This window comes from Puma concolor, chromosome A1 (genome assembly GCF_028749965.1).
Source record: "Puma concolor isolate L17-30 chromosome A1, mPumCon1.1.hap2, whole genome shotgun sequence".
Lineage (NCBI taxonomy): Eukaryota > Metazoa > Chordata > Mammalia > Carnivora > Felidae > Puma > Puma concolor.
In genome coordinates, this window is record NC_141667.1 from 76,544,946 (window position 1) to 76,564,316 (window position 19,371).

The 19,371-nt window shown below is 33.8% G+C and overlaps 1 protein-coding gene across 30 annotated transcripts in view; it reads right to left on the reverse strand.

Moving 5' to 3' along the window:
* PPIP5K2 (diphosphoinositol pentakisphosphate kinase 2) overlaps positions 1-19,371 on the reverse strand; it is a 72,954-nt gene that overhangs the window by 6,607 nt on the left and 46,976 nt on the right. For 5 of the 30 annotated variants that reach the window (XM_086687941.1, XM_086687859.1, XM_086687629.1 and 2 more), the window contains 8 exons: positions 16,247-16,414; positions 13,493-13,666; positions 12,131-12,203; positions 10,308-10,427; positions 9,366-9,428; positions 7,543-7,602; positions 5,780-5,920; positions 1,889-2,014 (listed from right to left, as the gene is read on the reverse strand). In XM_086687941.1, the coding sequence (XP_086544067.1) occupies positions 1,889-2,014; positions 5,780-5,920; positions 7,543-7,602; positions 9,366-9,428; positions 10,308-10,427; positions 12,131-12,203; positions 13,493-13,666; positions 16,247-16,414 (925 nt within the window). The other 25 variants (XM_025924278.2, XM_086688082.1, XM_025924277.2 and 22 more) reach the window with 15 other exon arrangements.

Sequence of the window (19,371 nt, forward strand, 5' to 3'; positions counted from 1 at the left end):
AAAGTCAAAATAACACCATTTCATCTTTATTATTTAAAAAGGCATATGAAATAATACATTTATTATGTGTCTAATATATAGAGAAAAACAATGGACCATGATTCAAAGAGCATTCAAATCTTAGGCCTATGACTGTTATGTGAACAGGGATTAGTCACAACCTCTGCAATTTTTTCATCCGTAATGGCATAAGAATGGTATTGATCTCTGAAGGCCATGTTTAGTAATGTATGAACAAAAAAAGTGTTTTGTAGCATAAAAAACTACACAAATGTTAGCTTTGAGTTGTATATGGAATACACTGTAATTTATATTTAAGATACTTTTTCAGTTGTCTGTACCCGCATATATTGATTATTTAGAAGGTGCAAACTTTGTATTTAAGATATTGCCTTTAATGTATAAGGCCGGATAACCTGACAGAACTATAATCAGGGATAAATGATCAAGTCAGTGGTACAGAGTGTTGTAAGAGTTCTCGTTTTGGTAATCATATAAATACATCACCAGTGGAGGGGGCTGGGTTGGGAGTAGGAAGTAAAAGGAGAACATTTTAGAAGAAAAATGACCTGAGTATCACAAGGATTTATTTGGGAGGAAGTGAAGAGTTTGGCAACAGTGTAACAACAGCAACTAACATTTAGTGAGTGTTTACTATGTATGTCAAGTACTTTACATAGGTTATTGCATTCATTTCTGACAACCTTTAAAAGAGTACTATTACCCCGATTTTATGAAACTGAGGATCGGAGAGGTTAGTAACTTACCCAAAGTCATAAAGCTAATAAGTAGTAGTGTTGAGATTTTAATCTAGGTCCCTCTGACTCCCAAGCCTAAACTATTAACCAAAAGAATTTGTGAGACACTAAAATGAGGAAAAGAATGAAGAAATTTCCAGTGAGGATACAGTCAAACCTTGGAGCTATAAAGAAGTCTCTCAAGAAAAAAAAGTATAGGGTAAGAAAAAGTGAACAGGTGGATGACCCTGTCTGGCATAGCAAAGTAGGAAGAACAACTGTCAGGTAAGACTAGAAGAGTCGGGTAAAGGGAAGTAACAGCAAGGCAGAGTACACCATGGAAGTCAGAGTAAGAGAGGATTTCAGCAAGGATCAACCACACAGTCAAATATGCCAAAAAATAAGAACAAAAAAAAAGTTGGGGTGTCTGGCTGGCTGAGGCAGTAGAGCATGCAACTATTGATGTTGGGTTGTGAGCTCAAGTCCCACGTTGGGTGCAGGGATTAGTTAAAAAATAAAATCTTCAAAAAAAATAGAAAAAAAGCTGATAAAAGATAGTTGAATTTGGTACTCATGTCATTAGACTGCGCATGGAGAATTAAAACACTGTAAAGAAAGAGACAAAAATAGGGGGCGTGTAGGTGGCTCAGTTGGTTAAGCGTCCAACTTCAGCCCAGGTCATGATTTCATGGTTCATGAGTTTGAGCCCTGCATCAGGCTCTATGCTGACAGCTTGGAGCCTGGAGCCTGCTTTGGATTCTGTGTCTCCCCCTCTCTCTGTCCCTCCCATGTTCATGCTCTGTCTGTCTCTGTCTCTCAATACTAATAAATAAATGTTTTAAAAAATTAAAAAAAAAATCTTTCATATAAAATGACTAAAGTAAAGCCTAGACTCAAAAGAAAAGCAATAGGAGACAGTTCATAACTTAGTTTGGAGAACAGTATGAGTATGAAATATATTTTATTAACAGATACAGTGGCGGGGGAGACAACAGAGGAAAAAATACAAATACATCAACAGACTACAATAACAGTTTTTAACTCTAGGAAGTATAATGATCCTTTTTAAAAACAGATTTTAAACTCAAAAGGCAAGCTATTACTACTCCTCTAATTGCGCTACAGAATCCACAAATTCACACACTGCTAACCTGGCTTGCTGCTTGCTTTCGTATTCTTTAAGGTAGCTGGTGGTGTTGGGAGGATTTTTGCAGGTGTATACGTATTTAAAGATATTTTTCTTCTCATTACTGGACTGGAACGTGAAGCTGCAGAGGCTGAAAAGAAAAAAACAAAACAAAACAAAACAGATATGGCAGTTCAGTAATTTCCTACCAAGTCCTTACATTTAGAAATTTCTAATGACATATTTAGTGGACTTAGGACTATACATTACAGGAGAAAATAGACAATGCAAGGTTTACAAAGTAAATTCGGCTACATCATCTTTCCTATAAAAAGTTCTCTCATGCTCTTAGCCCAATAGATGTTCTGTTTATACTGCAAATAATAAGCATTTAACAGTATTTACTAATGGCATGCCAAGAATAGAACAATGGACTTAATTTTATTGTCCTGATAGAAACTCAGATTCTTAAGGGATGGCAGAGAGCTAATGGCATAATTTTACTGCCTAGTTAAAAAAACAAACAAACAAACAAACAAACAAAAAAAACTCCCAAATTGTTTTTCTCTTAAAAATATGAAGTAGAGATTCAGGGACAGTTACTTTATAAACACTATGGTCTATTAATCTATTATATTTATAAGTAATAAATCAGACTGTCTCCCTATATTACCTAGTGAGATTTATCTTAATGCTAGGAATTTTAAAGATTTTTTTTTCCTCTTTCTAATCAAGGTGCAGTGGTTGAGAGGCATGAAAAGGAAAAGTACGGTAATTCTGAAGTATGAAGTCCTCTGGGGAAGGAGAGCTTCTGGCATGAGCTTCCAGGTTCTTAACTGAAGGGAGGTGAGGAGTTAACAAAACACCAACTCGCCTGCTTTTGCAATTTTTGGAGGACCTGATAGCAATAAACAGCATGTCTCTGAAAAACAAATACGTGAGCCAGTCACAGCAAATGTGTTTCATGTGGCTGACCCGTATCTACACTGAATGAATACAAATCCCATTGGCAGAAGCTCCAAGTAGTCACTAACGATATAACATACAAGTGATGACAAAAATCCCGAAAGCATCATGTAAAGCACTACACCACTACTAAGCTCTTTCCTGCTTACACGTTTGATCCTGTCTCGTTAACTTCCATCTCTAACTTATCCAGTTAGTATTTCCACACCTTTCCCCCCATCTGATACTGTTAGTGTTCCCTTGTAAGCTAACTTCTAGTTGCCACAAAATTGATTTAATTTTGTTTGAAGTGAGGAAAAAGCCTTTCTGAATGACAGAGGATTAACAATATCGGCTTCCTTATAAATAGCACAAAATCAATATAGTCTACATTATAATGCTAATTCCTTGACAATTCAGGGAATTAAGTATAAAATAATATAAATATACTATGATTACTAAATATTAATTCTGCAGTTACAGTATAAAATAGAGGATTCAGAGGCTTCTATTACAGCTGGCACCTATTTTCTTTTCTTTTTTTAATATGAAATTTATTGTTAAATTGGTTTCCACACCACACCCAGTGCTCATCCCAACAGGTGCCCTCCTCAATGCCCGTTACCCACTTTCCCCTCCCCGCCACCCCCCATCAAACCTCACTTAATTCTGCAGCTACAGTATAAAACAGAGGATTCAGAGGCTTCTATCATAGCTGGCACCTATTTTCTTTACTACTCAAGAAGAACCAAAAAACCATACACTCAGAAGACATGAGTTTTTTAGTATTGCTTGACCACTAACCACCTGATTTCCTCAATGGTGTCTAAGTTTTTTTTTCTTTAAAGAATAATTTTTTTCTCAAATGAGATCTTAAATAAAATAGATGAAAACATATACTCTAGTTGAAGCAGCCATGCACGACCTAAGGCCTAACCATTTAGCACCATCTTCCTAATGGAATTTCCAAAAGCTCTTGGGAATACAGTCTGAAGACCAATGAACTAGCTTGATTTTAAGGTTTATTCAACTCTATGAATTGCATTAACTGTATTTACGTTCTTATCTAGTTTCCTTAGTAAGTAATGGCATGAAATTTTAAGAGAACTAGAGAGAATATGGGTACACCTTATATCCAGGATATAGAGAAGAGCTAATCTGAACTGGAAAAGGAATTTAATACCCTTCATTAATACACCTCAATAATATACTCTGATTAATTGAATTCACTAACCACAGAAATAAAGCCATCATAATAAAACAGCACCACAGAATATACCTTCAGAGATTTTCTTTCTGTAAATGTTCTAGCACAATTCTCTTTCCAAAACAGATGTCATTACTGCTGTTACCTGTAAGTCACTCACTGAAAATCTTCTAAATTCTAAATAACATTGATATCTATCCTAAGTTCTTTTTTTACTAATTAGAACTTTTCTTTCATCTTTATTTTAAGATTATAAATCCTTGCCCCAGTGAAGCTGTGAAACATCAAATATAAAGGGGTAAATGGTAAATGAGAATTAATTCAGGTTCTCCACTGCATTCTGAGGAAAAGCATTTTCCATTCTATCAGCTAACAGGGAAAAGAAGATAAACATACTTCATTTTCCTAACTTTGACCTCACACAGCTTAAAGACGTTATTTCATTTGGAGTATTATCAAATCTCAGAGTCAGACACATTCACAGGAAAACTTTGAAATTAAATCCTACTTCCTAAAACCATTCCTAAAGTGAAATATTTTAGAACATAAACCCAAGTATCTCTCCATTGCCATCAATGATTGAAACCTGACCTCTACTACTAGACGTGGAAGAAAAGGGAAGCCCACTATACTGGAGAAATGCAAGGGGTGCCATTTAGACAGAATACAATGTGACGAGAACGCTCTAGAATAATACAATGTGAAAGCCAGAAAAGGGAAGAGAACAGCAATACACGAAAGTGGCTTTCATTCCAAGACCTCTGGTTTCATTCTTCAGAGAAACACATTTATAGTATGCTCCTTACAAAAAGAAGAAAGGTATACACTCAATGTTTGTGACTTTACAAAAAAATAGGACTAGCCCTAGCAAGATTCTTAACTAAGCAGAGCATGCTCTCCCAAACTGGATGCTTCCTAAACTGGAAATTCCCACAGGCTGAAGGATCCTATAGAGCTGAGGATCATAGTAGTCAGCTGACTTCTCATACCCAAAAAAGGTACCCCTAAAGGTTTCCCAGAATGATGTCCCTCAGAATAGTGCTACATGGTGTCTAAATGTGTCACCAAAAATGTGTCTTCGCAAAAAATAAGTTTTAGAAAATCTAAGTATACAGTTTTCCTACATTAATGTAACTCTGTCTCTCCAAAGGGAGGCGGGATATAATACACAGTTTCCAAAATTTACTGAGTCATGAATCCCTTTTCTTCACACACATGCATTAACTTTTGCAGAATATTTTCTGAAGAACATAATTTGAAAACCTGTTGTCCTAATTTGCTCTCTTTAGTCAAGAGCTCCTTCTGAATCATTGTGAATATGTACCAGAGGTGGTGAGGCATGGAATGGTATTTGTGCATGTGTGGGTTAATGACAAATGGTATTTTGTAGTTTTTAAAAAAACTACAATAAAAGTTTATTGTAAAATCACACACAGTAAGAAAATGAAAAAAAGGCCATCAGTCTATATTGTTGACTTCTATTGCTGGGTCTTAGATTTTTTTTTTTTTTTTTTTCCTTTTTTGGGAGGAAAGTTTTTTGGGAGTTATAAAGAAAAGTGGTGCATTCCACATCAATAACACCAAAGAATTTCAAATAATGTTCCTTTATACCCCCTTCTCTCCTAAAATTTTATTCACTATCACTACTTGAGTTTGTTGTAATAATTCTTCTTATAGTCTGATAATATCACTGCCACAAAATAATGAAACTAATAACAATAACAACAACAACAACAACAATAACAATAATAATTATTTTCCTACAAATTTCAGGGGTCTTCCGTGGAACTTCACTTGATGGAGAAGCAATGGAAGCAAGAAATTCATCCACCTGCTTTAAAGACAGGGCATTGTGAAGAGTTTCTAGAGGACAAATAGATGGCACCATGGAATACAATTCAAAGCCTGAAAAAAAGAAATGAAAAAAAATTTGGATATTTAAAAAATAACTAAGAAGGAAGAAGACCATTGCTTAGAACTGTACAGGTTAGGTCTTTCCAATCTATCACATGCAATCACATGAGATCTCTGAAGTCATGACACCAGATGCTATGCAATATGGGACTGGAACAAGATGTGACAAAGATTTCATTTTAAATGTATTCACATAGTACCGCATGCACACAATTTCATTCTACACTTTAGTAAAATCTAAGAATGATATTTAAAGAAAAAAAAACTGGGGGGGGGGACAGAAAAATTACATTGTTTAAGTTTGTACTTTATAAAAATCAGGTCTATTTGACAGGTGAGTAAGTTGATGCCATGATGTGTCTCTGATGCTAGGATGTTAAAATTAACTTCTTGTTGAAAAATGATTACATTGTAGTTACTTGAGGAGTGATTTTAAGTAACTTTTCTAGTAATACCAAGGCCAACAATACTCTCTAGTGTGACCTGAAAAACCACACTCATTCATTTATGCTGAAAATCAAATTCCAAAACACATTTTACCTACCTTTATTGAAATAACTCAAATATTGTATTGTTGGAAATTGCTAGCTGAGTACCGTTAGGCCAAGTAAAAAGCAATACAAAATACAGACATGTTTGCATTCAACAATGGCACAGAAATAGAAAAATTTCATGAAACAAATCATGCACATATATATTAATACCATCAGTGAAACAAAACTGCTTACAATATACACTTTTTTAAAAAACAAGATATAGGTTATTCGCTTTTTATAAAAATTGCCTGTTGATTTAAATTTTATTCAACTGAATGGCTTTTAAAATTGCTCTCATAAACAATTAAAGTAGTAAGTCTTCCTGCACCTCTTCTTTCTAACATTCAAACTAATTTCCCTCCAAAGGAAATACTTTTAATACTTAGATTAAGATTTTATATAAAGGCTAACGTTATTAAATAAAAAGTAAAAATTAATTAAACTCAAACAGACTACAAAATTCTCTCCTTCAATAGGCATGTGCTCATTTTAACACTGACTGATATTTACTTAATTTCAGGAGGAAACAGTGACCCAAGAACTGACTAATTCTTGGCTGGAATAGAGAAACTGGTTAAAAGAGAATCTAATCTTTCTATGAAAATAACCAAAGGATTTACAAAATTGATATGTTTGATTTTCAGGTGCAAACCAAAGCATGACGGAATGTTACATATGCTTAAAGAACAAAACAAAACAGAAACTATACCATAACAGCAGCTAAAGCACCTAAATAAAGCACTAAAAGAATTGGGCTTGCACAAGTAATACATTTTTTTAAAGTATAAGACTCATGCAAATAAGCGCAAACCCTTTCTTTGCATTACACAAAACTTAGCAATGTTATGTTTTTTATCCTTTCATCAGAATGTTGCTAAGTATTCTGTAACAGCTATTTCCTTGCATTTGCCTGTTAGATTTTATAACAGGCAAATAATAATATAATCAGGTTCCTCAGGACTGCATTTTCTCCCCATTTATCTTTAGTAAACTTTGTATTTAATGCACAATGAAAGGGTTAGCGCAGCAATTTAAAAAGCCACCCTGCTGTCATGTTTAGAAGCTATAAAAACATACCACTGGAGCCTAGACATTCCACAGAGGAAACGGACCAGCACCTATAGAGGTGTAGGTGTTCTGCACAGAGGCCCAGAAAATAAGGTAAAGCACTGTCAGAAGATACTTGTTTCACCATGTTCCTTGAACTAAAGATGAAGGGAGGGGGTAAGTCCATGATATGTATTAAGATGGAAATAACATGAAAGTTAGGGGGAAATAAAAAGTGCAAGAGTCAAATGACAATTCATAGGACAGATAAGACAACACAGTATAAAAAAGAAAAAAAATCTTGAAAACCCCAAAGAAACATTTCTAGAATTGAAAGACATGCATTTTAAATGCATTAAGTCACATGTGTGGAAAATCCACATTTTTAAAAAAGCTTTAGCCAAAGGAATATAAAGTTACTCTATTTTCTGTTAAAGTTTTTTTTTTTTTTTTTTTTTTTTTTTTAAAGCTTCAGTAAACACAGATTTCTCCTATGTAAAACTTTCCATACTGGCTGTAAATACATAAGCATTCTGCACAAAAACTATAGTCAGTCTTAAACCTGCAATGTCTCTTCTTAGAATTTTGTGACTTGTTTTTCTTGTGACTTTGGTTTTTCTTCTAAGAAGTTCTTTAGAAGCTGCAGCTGTAGCAAATAAGGATCTTTTTCTTCAGAAAGTAGCATTTAAAGAGCTACAAAGGAGGAAAAGCACATAAGCTTTAAGGGTAAATTTTCTTGTTGAGGATGAGATCTTCTTACTCCACCTCCAGAAGTATTTAGTGCACTTCTATAGGATCCAGAAGGGGGAGAATGGCTATAAACTTGTGTTTAATCCTTCAGTTTCATCTAAGTTTTTGAAAGACTTGACTTGAATTTTTGAAAGGTGTATTTGCAGTTAAAAGGAAAAAAAAAATCCAGGGGATAAAAGTACCTTCATTCCGAATAAAAGCAAAAACGGGTATGTTTTCTTTTAAATTCTTCTATCCTCAATTACTTACAAGTGGTCAGTAAATATTCCCTCTTGACCCAGAAGAACAAGCTCTGTGTAAGAAAGCTGTAATAATGCAACAATTCAGTTTATAAACAATGGCCACAAAAACACTTTACTGTTCAGCCTCAGAAATTGAATTTAACTGAATGAGCTTTCTAGATTTTTAGCTTAGTGTTCTTCCTATCAGAAGTTCTCCAAATTTTAACGAAAAGCAGTGGTACCAAAAAGAATTGGTTGCTTGACAACAGCAAACCATATGGCCACATGAGGATAAAGTAAATACTGGATAAAATTTTCAGAGGTCTCCAGACCAGGTTGAGTTTGCTTAAGACAAAGAGCCACTGATAAATGTTACACAGTGAAATCTGCATCTCCTAGTTCCCAAGAACTTTTCAAAGACATCATCTGGCTGTTTGACAAGCATGGCTCAGTATTTTTTATCAAGTAGCTAAATAAAATAACTATGTGATCAGAAAAGAATTCAGGAAGAAAAAAAAACATTAAAATATTTAAGACTTAAAAAGAAAACAATACTAATTGTTGTATTTTTAAAATTTGTGTAGACTGATCACTTGAGAAATTAGAAGGGATTTTTAGGTGCTAATTTAGTATTAAAACTCATCATCATTGTGGTCATTTAAAAATTTGAGATGAGTGATGTTAAATGATTGTGTAAATTACAGCTGAAAAAGGGAGCGAGACAGTATCAATATTTTGGATTAATAGTAAGTTGGAATTACATGCCAACTGAAATTAAGAATGGAGAAATGAATGATACTGTATACCCCACAGTTTGAAATAAAAGAAAAATAAAAAAGGATGAAGCAGGGGAGTATCTTTTAAAATAAAAGCAAAACGTACCATTGGTTGGGTGTCGAGCAAATGAGATAGAAAACCTTTTAACAGCAGAACCGCGTGTGGCGTCTGAGAAAGAGAAAAACAGGTACCTGAAATTCGTAATAGCTACCAAAAGAAGGACACTTAAAAAAAGAGGGAAAAAACAAATATATAAGGAGGTTAGAATTAGGTGACATGCAGAAGGGAATGAGAGAGGGTACTGGTTAAAAGTAAAATGGCTTGAGGACAGAGGCAAAGTGTTTAATGAAATACACAAAAGAAAGAAAAGCAGGATGAGCCAGCAATTCTGTTAAGTCCATGTTTTACTGTCTTAAGTAAATTTGTGGATATATGAAAAGAAGTTTTAAATAAATCAAAGGGTAATAAACACTCCTATTAATAGAAGGGACAAGCTTCCAGAAGCCTCCAAGGATAGTCCAAATATTAAAACTTAAGGTACATTAACAACAGTGAGAGGCCATCCAACTAGGGATTCTAAAATATTCTCATCATATGTTTTTTTTTATAAAAATATTGCCAAGTATAGAAGTATATTTTCTTCTACTTATCTACATTCCATTCACTTTATTTTATTTTTATCAATATCAGTAAGTAAAATAAGGCATAACGATAAACAAAAGTTTAAAAGATCAAGGAAAGATTTATTCTTTATAATATGGCTTATCAACTAGCTAAAAGACCCAATACATGTAATGCAGCTCTAAACTTCACATTTGAACAAACTATTTATTGAATAAGTACTGTATGTCTAACTACAATTAACTCTTTGATGAAACATGAATCCAAGCTATGGATAAGAGAGCACTGGTTGTCATTTAGGCAAAGGGTGCTAGGATTCCATTTGAGTTAGTCAGTGGGCTTAGGCTTGTCTTTGAGAAGTACTATATGCTCATGGGTGTGTGCATGGGTGTGGATATGAATCTGTGTGTGCATGTGTGCACATACCATCTATGCAGCCAGAAGAAGTCAGCTTTTTACGATGAGTACGAGCATAATCCTGTAGGTTAGGTGCGCTTGAAGAACCCCCGAGCACCGAGGTGCTAAACAGGCCCGCACAGTGAGACCCTGATGGGAGTTAGAGAAAATACATACACAACGGGTGTTCTTCCATTCACATTGGGAATTCATGCAGCATGCAATAACATGGCTCTTACCACACTTATCTGGCAGTGCCTTGAACAGGCTCACAATTCGCTTGTAATGTCAAGTTTAATATAATCACCACCACCATTTATCATATGTACAAATGAGGGTACTTAACACTGTATAAAATGTTGTCTTTGAGGAAAATAATATGCCTACACAATTAGACATATACATTTTAAAACTATTAAAAACACTACTATAGAAGTTAATTTAGGTTGATAAGGGATTCTGTCAATTTGCATTAACAGGTCATATAAAGAAATCTCTTCGCACAGATCTAGTCACAATAGGTCAGCATTTTTGAATGTATGTCTGTAAATGAAGAATTTTTTCTGAAACCCTTGAGTTAAGAATCATCAACATATGTTATGAAATAAAACAAAGCTTACTAATTTGTGAGAAGACCAGGTAAGAACAGCTTCTTGTAGGTCATCCAGGCCTAAATCATCTTATACTTCTAATACTTGAATGACTTAAGATCTTAATTAATAAGACCCTATGAAACACATTATTAGCAAATAAAACACAGCCAATACAACTGATGTTTAGTTTGTAGTCAAAGTCTTCACACCCAAGTAAAACTTTTACCACTAGGTGAAGATTAAATAAATTTCTATCAAATACATTTTGATACATAAAGGAAGATCATGTGGGAATATTAAGTTACCAACACAAGCTATACGTAATTAACTAAAGATATTCAAGTAAGTAGGCATCAACAAGCAGTTCATATACTTAGTATACAGAGCAAAGTACATATATAGTTGAAAATTACTTATTTATGCTTTTATTAAACCTATTTAGACAACTACTTACAGAAAATACTATGCTATTACCTCATATAGTTTATCAACAATGAGCTTAAAACCGGTAAGTTTAGCAAGATCTTTCTCGATGTTGCTTTGCAACATTATTTGCAAAGAACCAATTATGTTCTATAGGTCAAGAAAGAGTAACAACTATCTCTGTGCATTAGTTTTGCTTTGGTTTCTCTTAGGAAATAGTCAAAAGGAAAATTAATACACCAAGAAAGGGTTTAAAACACTCTTTAGTAAATAACTTAAAAACAACAACAACAACAATTTTTTAAAGTAGGCTTCACAATAGCACAGAGCCCAACGTGGGGCTTGAACTCATGACCGTGAGATCAAGACCTGAGCTGAGATCAAGAGTTGGATGCTTAATCCACTGAGCCACCCAGGCGCCCCCCTAAATTTTTTTTTTTTAATCAGAAAAGTAGAAGGTTCTGTTTTGTATGCAATAGCGAAATCACAATTTTATCAAGTAGGAAAAATGAAGTTCCTTCCTAAATTAAAGCATTTTGGGATTTTAATTTATAGAATACAAGACTAAAAACTAGCATTGGCAATTGGACTAAGCAGTTTACATTATGGACATTTAAAAAAAATTATACATCAAAATTAAATGCTATTTCTTGTTCATTTTATCAAAGCTTTATTGTATACTTTGAGTTGTACAACTCAACATTTTTGAATTAGTGTATGTTAAATAAAAATAAAGCATAGCATTTGGTCATGCTTTCGTCACTGAAGAGTTAGTTTTACATGTGTGCAAAATAGGGAGTTGAAGGTCTGGAATTCAATTTCCTTTAGACCACATACCTACAGTAGGGCTCTGCTTCTGTTCCACAAGAGTTCTTGGTGTTCGCAGATAATTAGCATTTTCAGATACAACCTGCACAAGGAAAGCAAAATAAATGAGGTAAAACAGTAAAATCAATTTAAAAGTCCATACTTCATTTGCAGCCTGTTCCAGACAGACAAAGGTTAATAAGCTGTATGATAAATATTAGTAGAAATACATAAAACATGAAAGATCATGCAAGATCCCCTTCTGAAGGGAGTCCATTTCATATGAAGTCCTTGCAATGAAGTGGTGCAAAGCAGGCATTCAGAATGAAATATCATGTATGAAACAAGACAGATGAAAAGAAACAATTAATAGATTGATAAAATTTCACACTCTCTTAAAAGAAGCCAAATGCCCACTTTTAAACAGCTCCTGTATTTGAAGGGGGGAAAAAACAATCACAAACAAAAGAAAAGACAGACAGAGACTGTTGAGGTCACCATACAATTACTGATCCATGCACGGGCTTTATCAGAGTAACCTTTAAATATTCACAGCCTTAATGGATACCATAATCCCTTTTCCTATAATCAAATGCATTATACTTCCAAAAGGAAATTGCTGAAATTCTCAAAAAAGTCATGTGTAACAGCATGGAAGTGTAAAACCTTCCACTATAAAACAAAACAAACCCCCAAACCCTAGTATTTTAAATTTGCAAATGTCATCACAGAAAGTCCTTCTGAAATCATTTAACTTTGGCCCACATTATTAATGGGCACCTATACATTATAACCTCTCATAAAGAGAGCATTAAAATATTACACAACTAAACCCCACGCTGTATATATCCCTTAAATTAGATACTTCCAGATAATACAATAGTGAGGGAGAGAACAATCAGTATTACATGAGCCGTGCTAATTAACACAGGACCATGTAAATCTTGGATTTTTAAAAAATGTTCAAACTCTCAGCAAATTCCAAATGGAGTCTAATATTTCAATTATGGGGGAAATGGTTACTGAATTTTCTTACCATCAAATTATGTAATTTTGTTTCTAAATGTTTTAAAGGACAACTACGCCAAAAAAACAATTTCTCTCCTTTAAAAAAATTTTTTTATTAACACTAAAAGTTCCAGGAGTATAAAACTTATTAACTTTTTAGTCCTGGATATTTAAAACCCTCCCAGTAAAAATCCTAAACACATGCAAGGTAAGTGGTTTCTTTCCCTCAAATATTGTCAGATATCACAAGCATTTGAAAATTAAAAATTAAAATACAGAAGGATTTACTCTGATGTTAAATATAAGGGATTAGATGTCCTCAAAGACAGCTATTTGTTGCTCTGAATGCAGGTAGAAAATTTTAATGAAGTAAAGTTTAAAAACCTGTTGCCATGAGCCAAAAATACTGGATGTGAAAGCCAATGATTTGGGGGAGACAGGGGAAGAAGTGATTTGTTCCCCTGATCTGCGTCTTCGACGCCCAGTACCCACACCACTGGTATAATGCAGCCAGGTACCAGTACCCTCTGGGCTAGACACACTCAGGGGGCTCTCTTCCTGGAAGTGAGAAAGGGGCAAAAAAAAAAAAAAAAAAAAAAAAAAAAAAAAAAAAAAAAAGCAGAGCATGCAAAGTTAGATACAACAGAGCCAAATGATCAGAAAGAAAAAAAAATACAGTTTGTTTGCATTTGTTTAACAATTTTTAAGAAACTATTAAACAGTAATTTGGGAGCCAAATAATTCAAATATTTGAGAAACTGACAGGAATGGCTTACAAATCTAATTGCATGTGACAACTGTAAGAATTACCTTATTATCTTAAATATACAAAATATCTATACTGCTTAATAGTTGTTCCTTGTCTCTTAAAACTGGAAAGATTTAACAATTTTCTGTCTTAGCAACTTATAAAATATGAAAGTATTGTTTAATTTTAGATATTCAAGACGTTTTGTGCTATACTAACCTTTTAACCCAAAGCACTAAAGAATTGTGCAAAGGGTTAAAGAGATTTCAATGTATGTAAGGTAGAAAAGAAAACCTGTCTGCCAGCCATATTAAAAAAAAAAAAAAAAAGAGGTAAGATGGATTCAAACTGCACTTGTTTCCACTTTCAAGTTATTTATTTGTTTACCCCCTCCAAAGATTATTCATAGAGTTCAATAGGCAAAACATGCAGCAAACATTCTCATTTACATGTTTGCATGTTCAGGTTTCAGACAGTGAGGACAGAGTAAAATCTACTTGCACAAAATGAAGAGAATAGTCTTTCTCTCTGTGTGTCTTTTGGAAGTACAAACTTCTGATATCCATGGAGATGGTGGACGCTGGAAAAAGTCTTCAAGGTTTTACTTGAATTATTTACCTTATGGAAGTAAAAGTTTAGCATGGCATAGAAATAATCTCTTGAAAGCAACTATTTAAGTATGAGAAAAAGGTTTATAAATGTGTTCTGCGTCTTAAGAATTAACAGGGCAGTAATTTTGTTGAAGATTTTATAAATATAAATGTGTTGCAAAATGGACTCCCAACACATTTGGCTGTATCAGTGTTATAACGTTTTTGGAGTGCAGGAGAAGGTTTAATGGTGAAATTTTGAACAATCTGATTAATTTGCAGATTGCTCTTATTCAACAACATCAAAATCACTGCCCTCACACAAATGGTAGTTTAGGTTATATTAATATGTCATTTCCCGATTTTTTTTAATTAAAGATACCTGAACATAACCCCAGGTTTCTCATTTTTAAATTAAGTATAGTAGAACATAATTCCAAATTCTACAGTTGTTAGTCATCCTCTTTTATAATTAACTTAGAATATCATAGAAATCCTAACTAGTACACAATTTTTATTATAAAATTATAACAATCTATTTTACTGATGGATGTTTTTCCTATTCATACTTGCCCAACTGGGTCACAGATATATTTGAAATTTGAGAATCCTAAAGCACTTATGTTTGTATAATTTGAGGCTACAGAAATGAGCATAATTCTTTTTTGTTGTTTATATTCTGACTCAACAACTGCTAAATAAATGTTATACCTAACTCTTAAGTCTTGGCATGTTTAATTATCAACAAAAAATATTTTTCTAATTAAAAGTTTATGGTTGCTTCTATCTTACAATCTTGCTCTATGCTTTTACTTTAGCATTTAGACAACATTTATAAGCACTAATCTCAATCAGTGCTGGGGAGAATCATGCTACTGAGAACACAGATAACCCAAAATTAAGGTATTTAAAATATAAAAATATATACAGGTGTTAAATATTTACTTAACTAGCTATAATCCAACTCTTCAACTTTCCTCTTAAGGCTTCTTTTAGTAGTTATTTAAGTGTTATTCTATTAGAGAACATAAGAACTAGCTTTATTTAATTGTAGACAAAGGTAAACTTTCAACTATCTCTTCAAATTTTCAAATTCCTGGGGCGCCTGGGTGGCGCAGTCGGTTAAGCGTCCGACTTCAGCCAGGTCACGATCTTGCGGTCCGGGAGTTCGAGCCCCGCGTCGGGCTCTGGGCTGATGGCTCAGAGCCTGGAGCCTGTTTCCGATTCTGTGTCTCCCTCTCTCTCTGCCCCTCCCCCGTTCATGCTCTGTCTCTCTCTGTCCCAAAAATAAAAATAAACGTTGAAAAAAAAAATTAAAAAAAAAAAAAAATTCCTATACTGGTTTTTGCAATCAGGCTGACATTTTAGAAGTTCATATCTTTATTACAGTGTCACTGGAATCAGTTGTTGTTGAAGCATTTCTGGCAATACCTCTCTCCTTTCAGACAAAAATTATTCTCTGCTCATTACATCAAACTCTTAAAAAAGTTCTTTATTAGAATAACCTAAAGTGACAGGACAAAAAAAAAAAAATAGATCAGCTTTTGGAAAGGTCTTATTTTACCATATCTGTTCAACTTGGTTACAAAAACTATACATAGAGCTCCAGATTCTTAAAACTAATCTTTTTTAATGGCCTCTATATTTTTAAAATATTTATTAGAAATATAGGCAAAGATAAAAATAAAAATAAAATAAATATGGTCCCAAGTTCCATAATTAAAGCTGTATTTTCTTTTCTGGTTTATTAAAATATAGTTAGTTTATTTAATAAAAACATGCTCTGACACATATACTTACTTCATTTGTAGCCATCTTCCTAGATCTTGGAAGTGGAGACTTCCTGTGTATATGAATTGGCTCTGATACCATTGGTTTGAACAGTATCACAGCACGATCAACCTCATCTTTTTTAGAAGTATGTGGTTCCTCATCATTATCAATTTTAAAAGATCTCCTGCCTTCATTCTGTAGGCAAAGAATACAACATATAAAATTCAGATAAATTCTCTTCTGATGAACGAATTCAACCACCAGTTGGTGAAGTCAGTTGAAGTACATATACAAGTTTGTTTATTCAAATCAATCCATATTAATTGAATTTTTACAACAGCCTAGTACTATACTAGGTATCATGAGACAGATGACAGAGTACCCAACTTTAATAAAAACATATACTCCACAGAGAAATTAAACAGCTAAATGACAATATAAAGCCATCTAAAACAAAGTACTTAATTTTTATCAAAAGCCAAAATAAATAAGAAATAATAACAAATAACAGTAATAACAGACATCAATTTTATTATATAGGAATGGCATCAGCATGAGCACAAACTAAAACAGCATTTTAATTTATAAATTTCAGAATATTTAAATTCTGTTCCAAATATTCCCAACACATGTGATGACTACATACATAAATAATCATGCGATGACCTACTAAATATTTACTGGGTGTGCCAGGACACAGATGAATAAGATAAAGTCCCAGGTAAAAGATAAACAAATTAAAAAAATGTATACCAAATATATATCTATAATAGAAAAAGTAAATTGGGGCATAGTCATAACACTAAAACACGTATTGTAAAGCAGTAACAATGAACAGACTAAAAGTAAATATAATTATATCAAAGAATCTCACAAACATAAGATTAGCAAAAAGAAGTCAAGCAGAAGTACCTAAAACCCCTCATCAAACTAAGGAGTATAGGAAATGAAGAGGAACTTCTTTCATTGGTTAAGGGATATCTAAAATCTTGACACAAGGGATATCTAAAATCTTGACAACTGAGCCTGGGTGGCGGCTCAGGTGGTTGAGCATCTGACTTTAGCTCAGGTCATGATCTAACGGCTTATGAGTTCGAGCCCTGCGTGGGGTTGTGCTTACAGCTCAGAGCCTGGAGCCTGCTTTGGATTCTGTGTCTCCCACTCTCTCAGCGCCTCCCCTGCTCGTGCTTGCTCATTCTCTCTCTCTCTCTCTCTCTCTCTCTCTCTCTCTCTCTCTCAAAATAAATAAACATTAAAAAAAAAAAGATCTTGACACATCATCAGTTAATAAATCACTGAAATATTAGTGTGTCTACCATTACTAAATCTACTCAACATTGCACTGGACATTTGTCACAATTAATAGATATGATCATATACATAGGAAATCCAAATGACTCTATGGATAAACTACTAGAATGAATAATAGCATGCAGTGAGGCTGCTAGTTATAAAATCTTCATATAAAAATGAGTTAAAATTCAATTTGACAATAACAAACAAAGGAGAATTTGAATAAACCACTTATGATAGTATAAAAATACAAAGAACTAGGAACTAATCTGACAAAGATACAACACATGAAAAAAATCCCTTAATTGTATCAAAAAGATATAAAAATAGCTAAATAAATTCAGAGTTATACCAAGTCCTTGTTATTGCCCTCAAAATTGATCTGGAGAATTTATGTAATCTCAATCAAAATCCCAAAAAGATCTCTTTGCAACATTACTTTTTGCTTTAGCTTGAGAATGTCTAAGTGTTTAGTATCAACACTTCTATTCAACACCATACTGGTCCAAGCTAGTAGCACTTCATAAAAGCATATCCAAATGGCCAATAAACATATGAAAAGGTGCCAATCGTTACTGGTCATGAGGATAATGTAAATTTAAACCATGACAAGAAATCACTACATATCCCTCAAATGGCTACACTAAAAAAAAATCTATCTATATCTATGTCTATGTCTATGTCTATGTCCATATCTATATCTAATTCTATATCTATATCTGTATCTATATCTGTATCTGTATCTGTATCTATATCATACCAGGGGCTGACAAAGATGGCAGTATCTTTAGAAAACTATTTGACTGTATTATCTCAAGCTGAACATATGCACACCCTATGACCTAGCAAGTTTACTCTTTGATGTATATCCAAAAGAAATGTGTACATATATTCACCAAAAGACTTGTACAAGAATGTTCATGAAAGCACTCATCTTCATAGCTTGAACTGGAAACAAATGATCAAAGTGGAATAGATGAACACATTGCACTATATTTACTTCTATTTATTGTTGCCATGTAATCCTATATGACAACAGAAACAACAGAATGGATGAAACTCATTAACATAATGAAAGAAAACCCACCCCACACCCCCAAAAAAGCATGTATTTTGTGATTTCATTTATAACAAGTTCAAAAATAGGCATAATTAAAACATGGTGCTGTCTTGATAGGTATCTTTGGGGAGAAGACAGGGAGGCTATGACAGGGAGGGGCACAACTGGATCTTCTGGAATGATGATATTATTCTATTACCTGGTTGGCTGTTTTATAATTGTGTTCATTTTGCAATACATCATTAAGCTATACACTTTGGATTTATCAATATGAGTTATAGTTTAGTAAAAAGTTTTAAATTTAATATATATTTAACTTTGTAAGATTACTCTAAGAATTAAAATACAGTAATTTGTGCCAAGTGCTTATTAGCACAATGTTTACCATGCAATAGTGCTCTGTGGGAGATGCAGGAGAGAAGCATCAAAGGAAAAGACTTCAAAAGGGAAAGGCTGGAGAAGGTGCAAGGCCTTAGGAAATGTTTACATACCTGAACTAGGCTGGCTAGACTCCTAAGCCTAGAGCCATTAACATTGTCCAGGGCCGGATCCTCCTTCACACCTGACCCTTCCTAGTGTTATAGCAACAATTAACTCGAAATTCAACCTTGAAAAGCTAAACCATTAGATTAATTAATACTTGCTTAGATGACTTTATGCACAATTATCCTAACAAAAAGCTTCATTCTGGAGTCGGGGGCCCTGGGGCCTCATTCCATCCAGTATGAGGACCTTTGCTTAACTGCACTTCATTTGTGCACTCATCTTTTGCGACAGGCCATACTCCCTGCAACAGTGC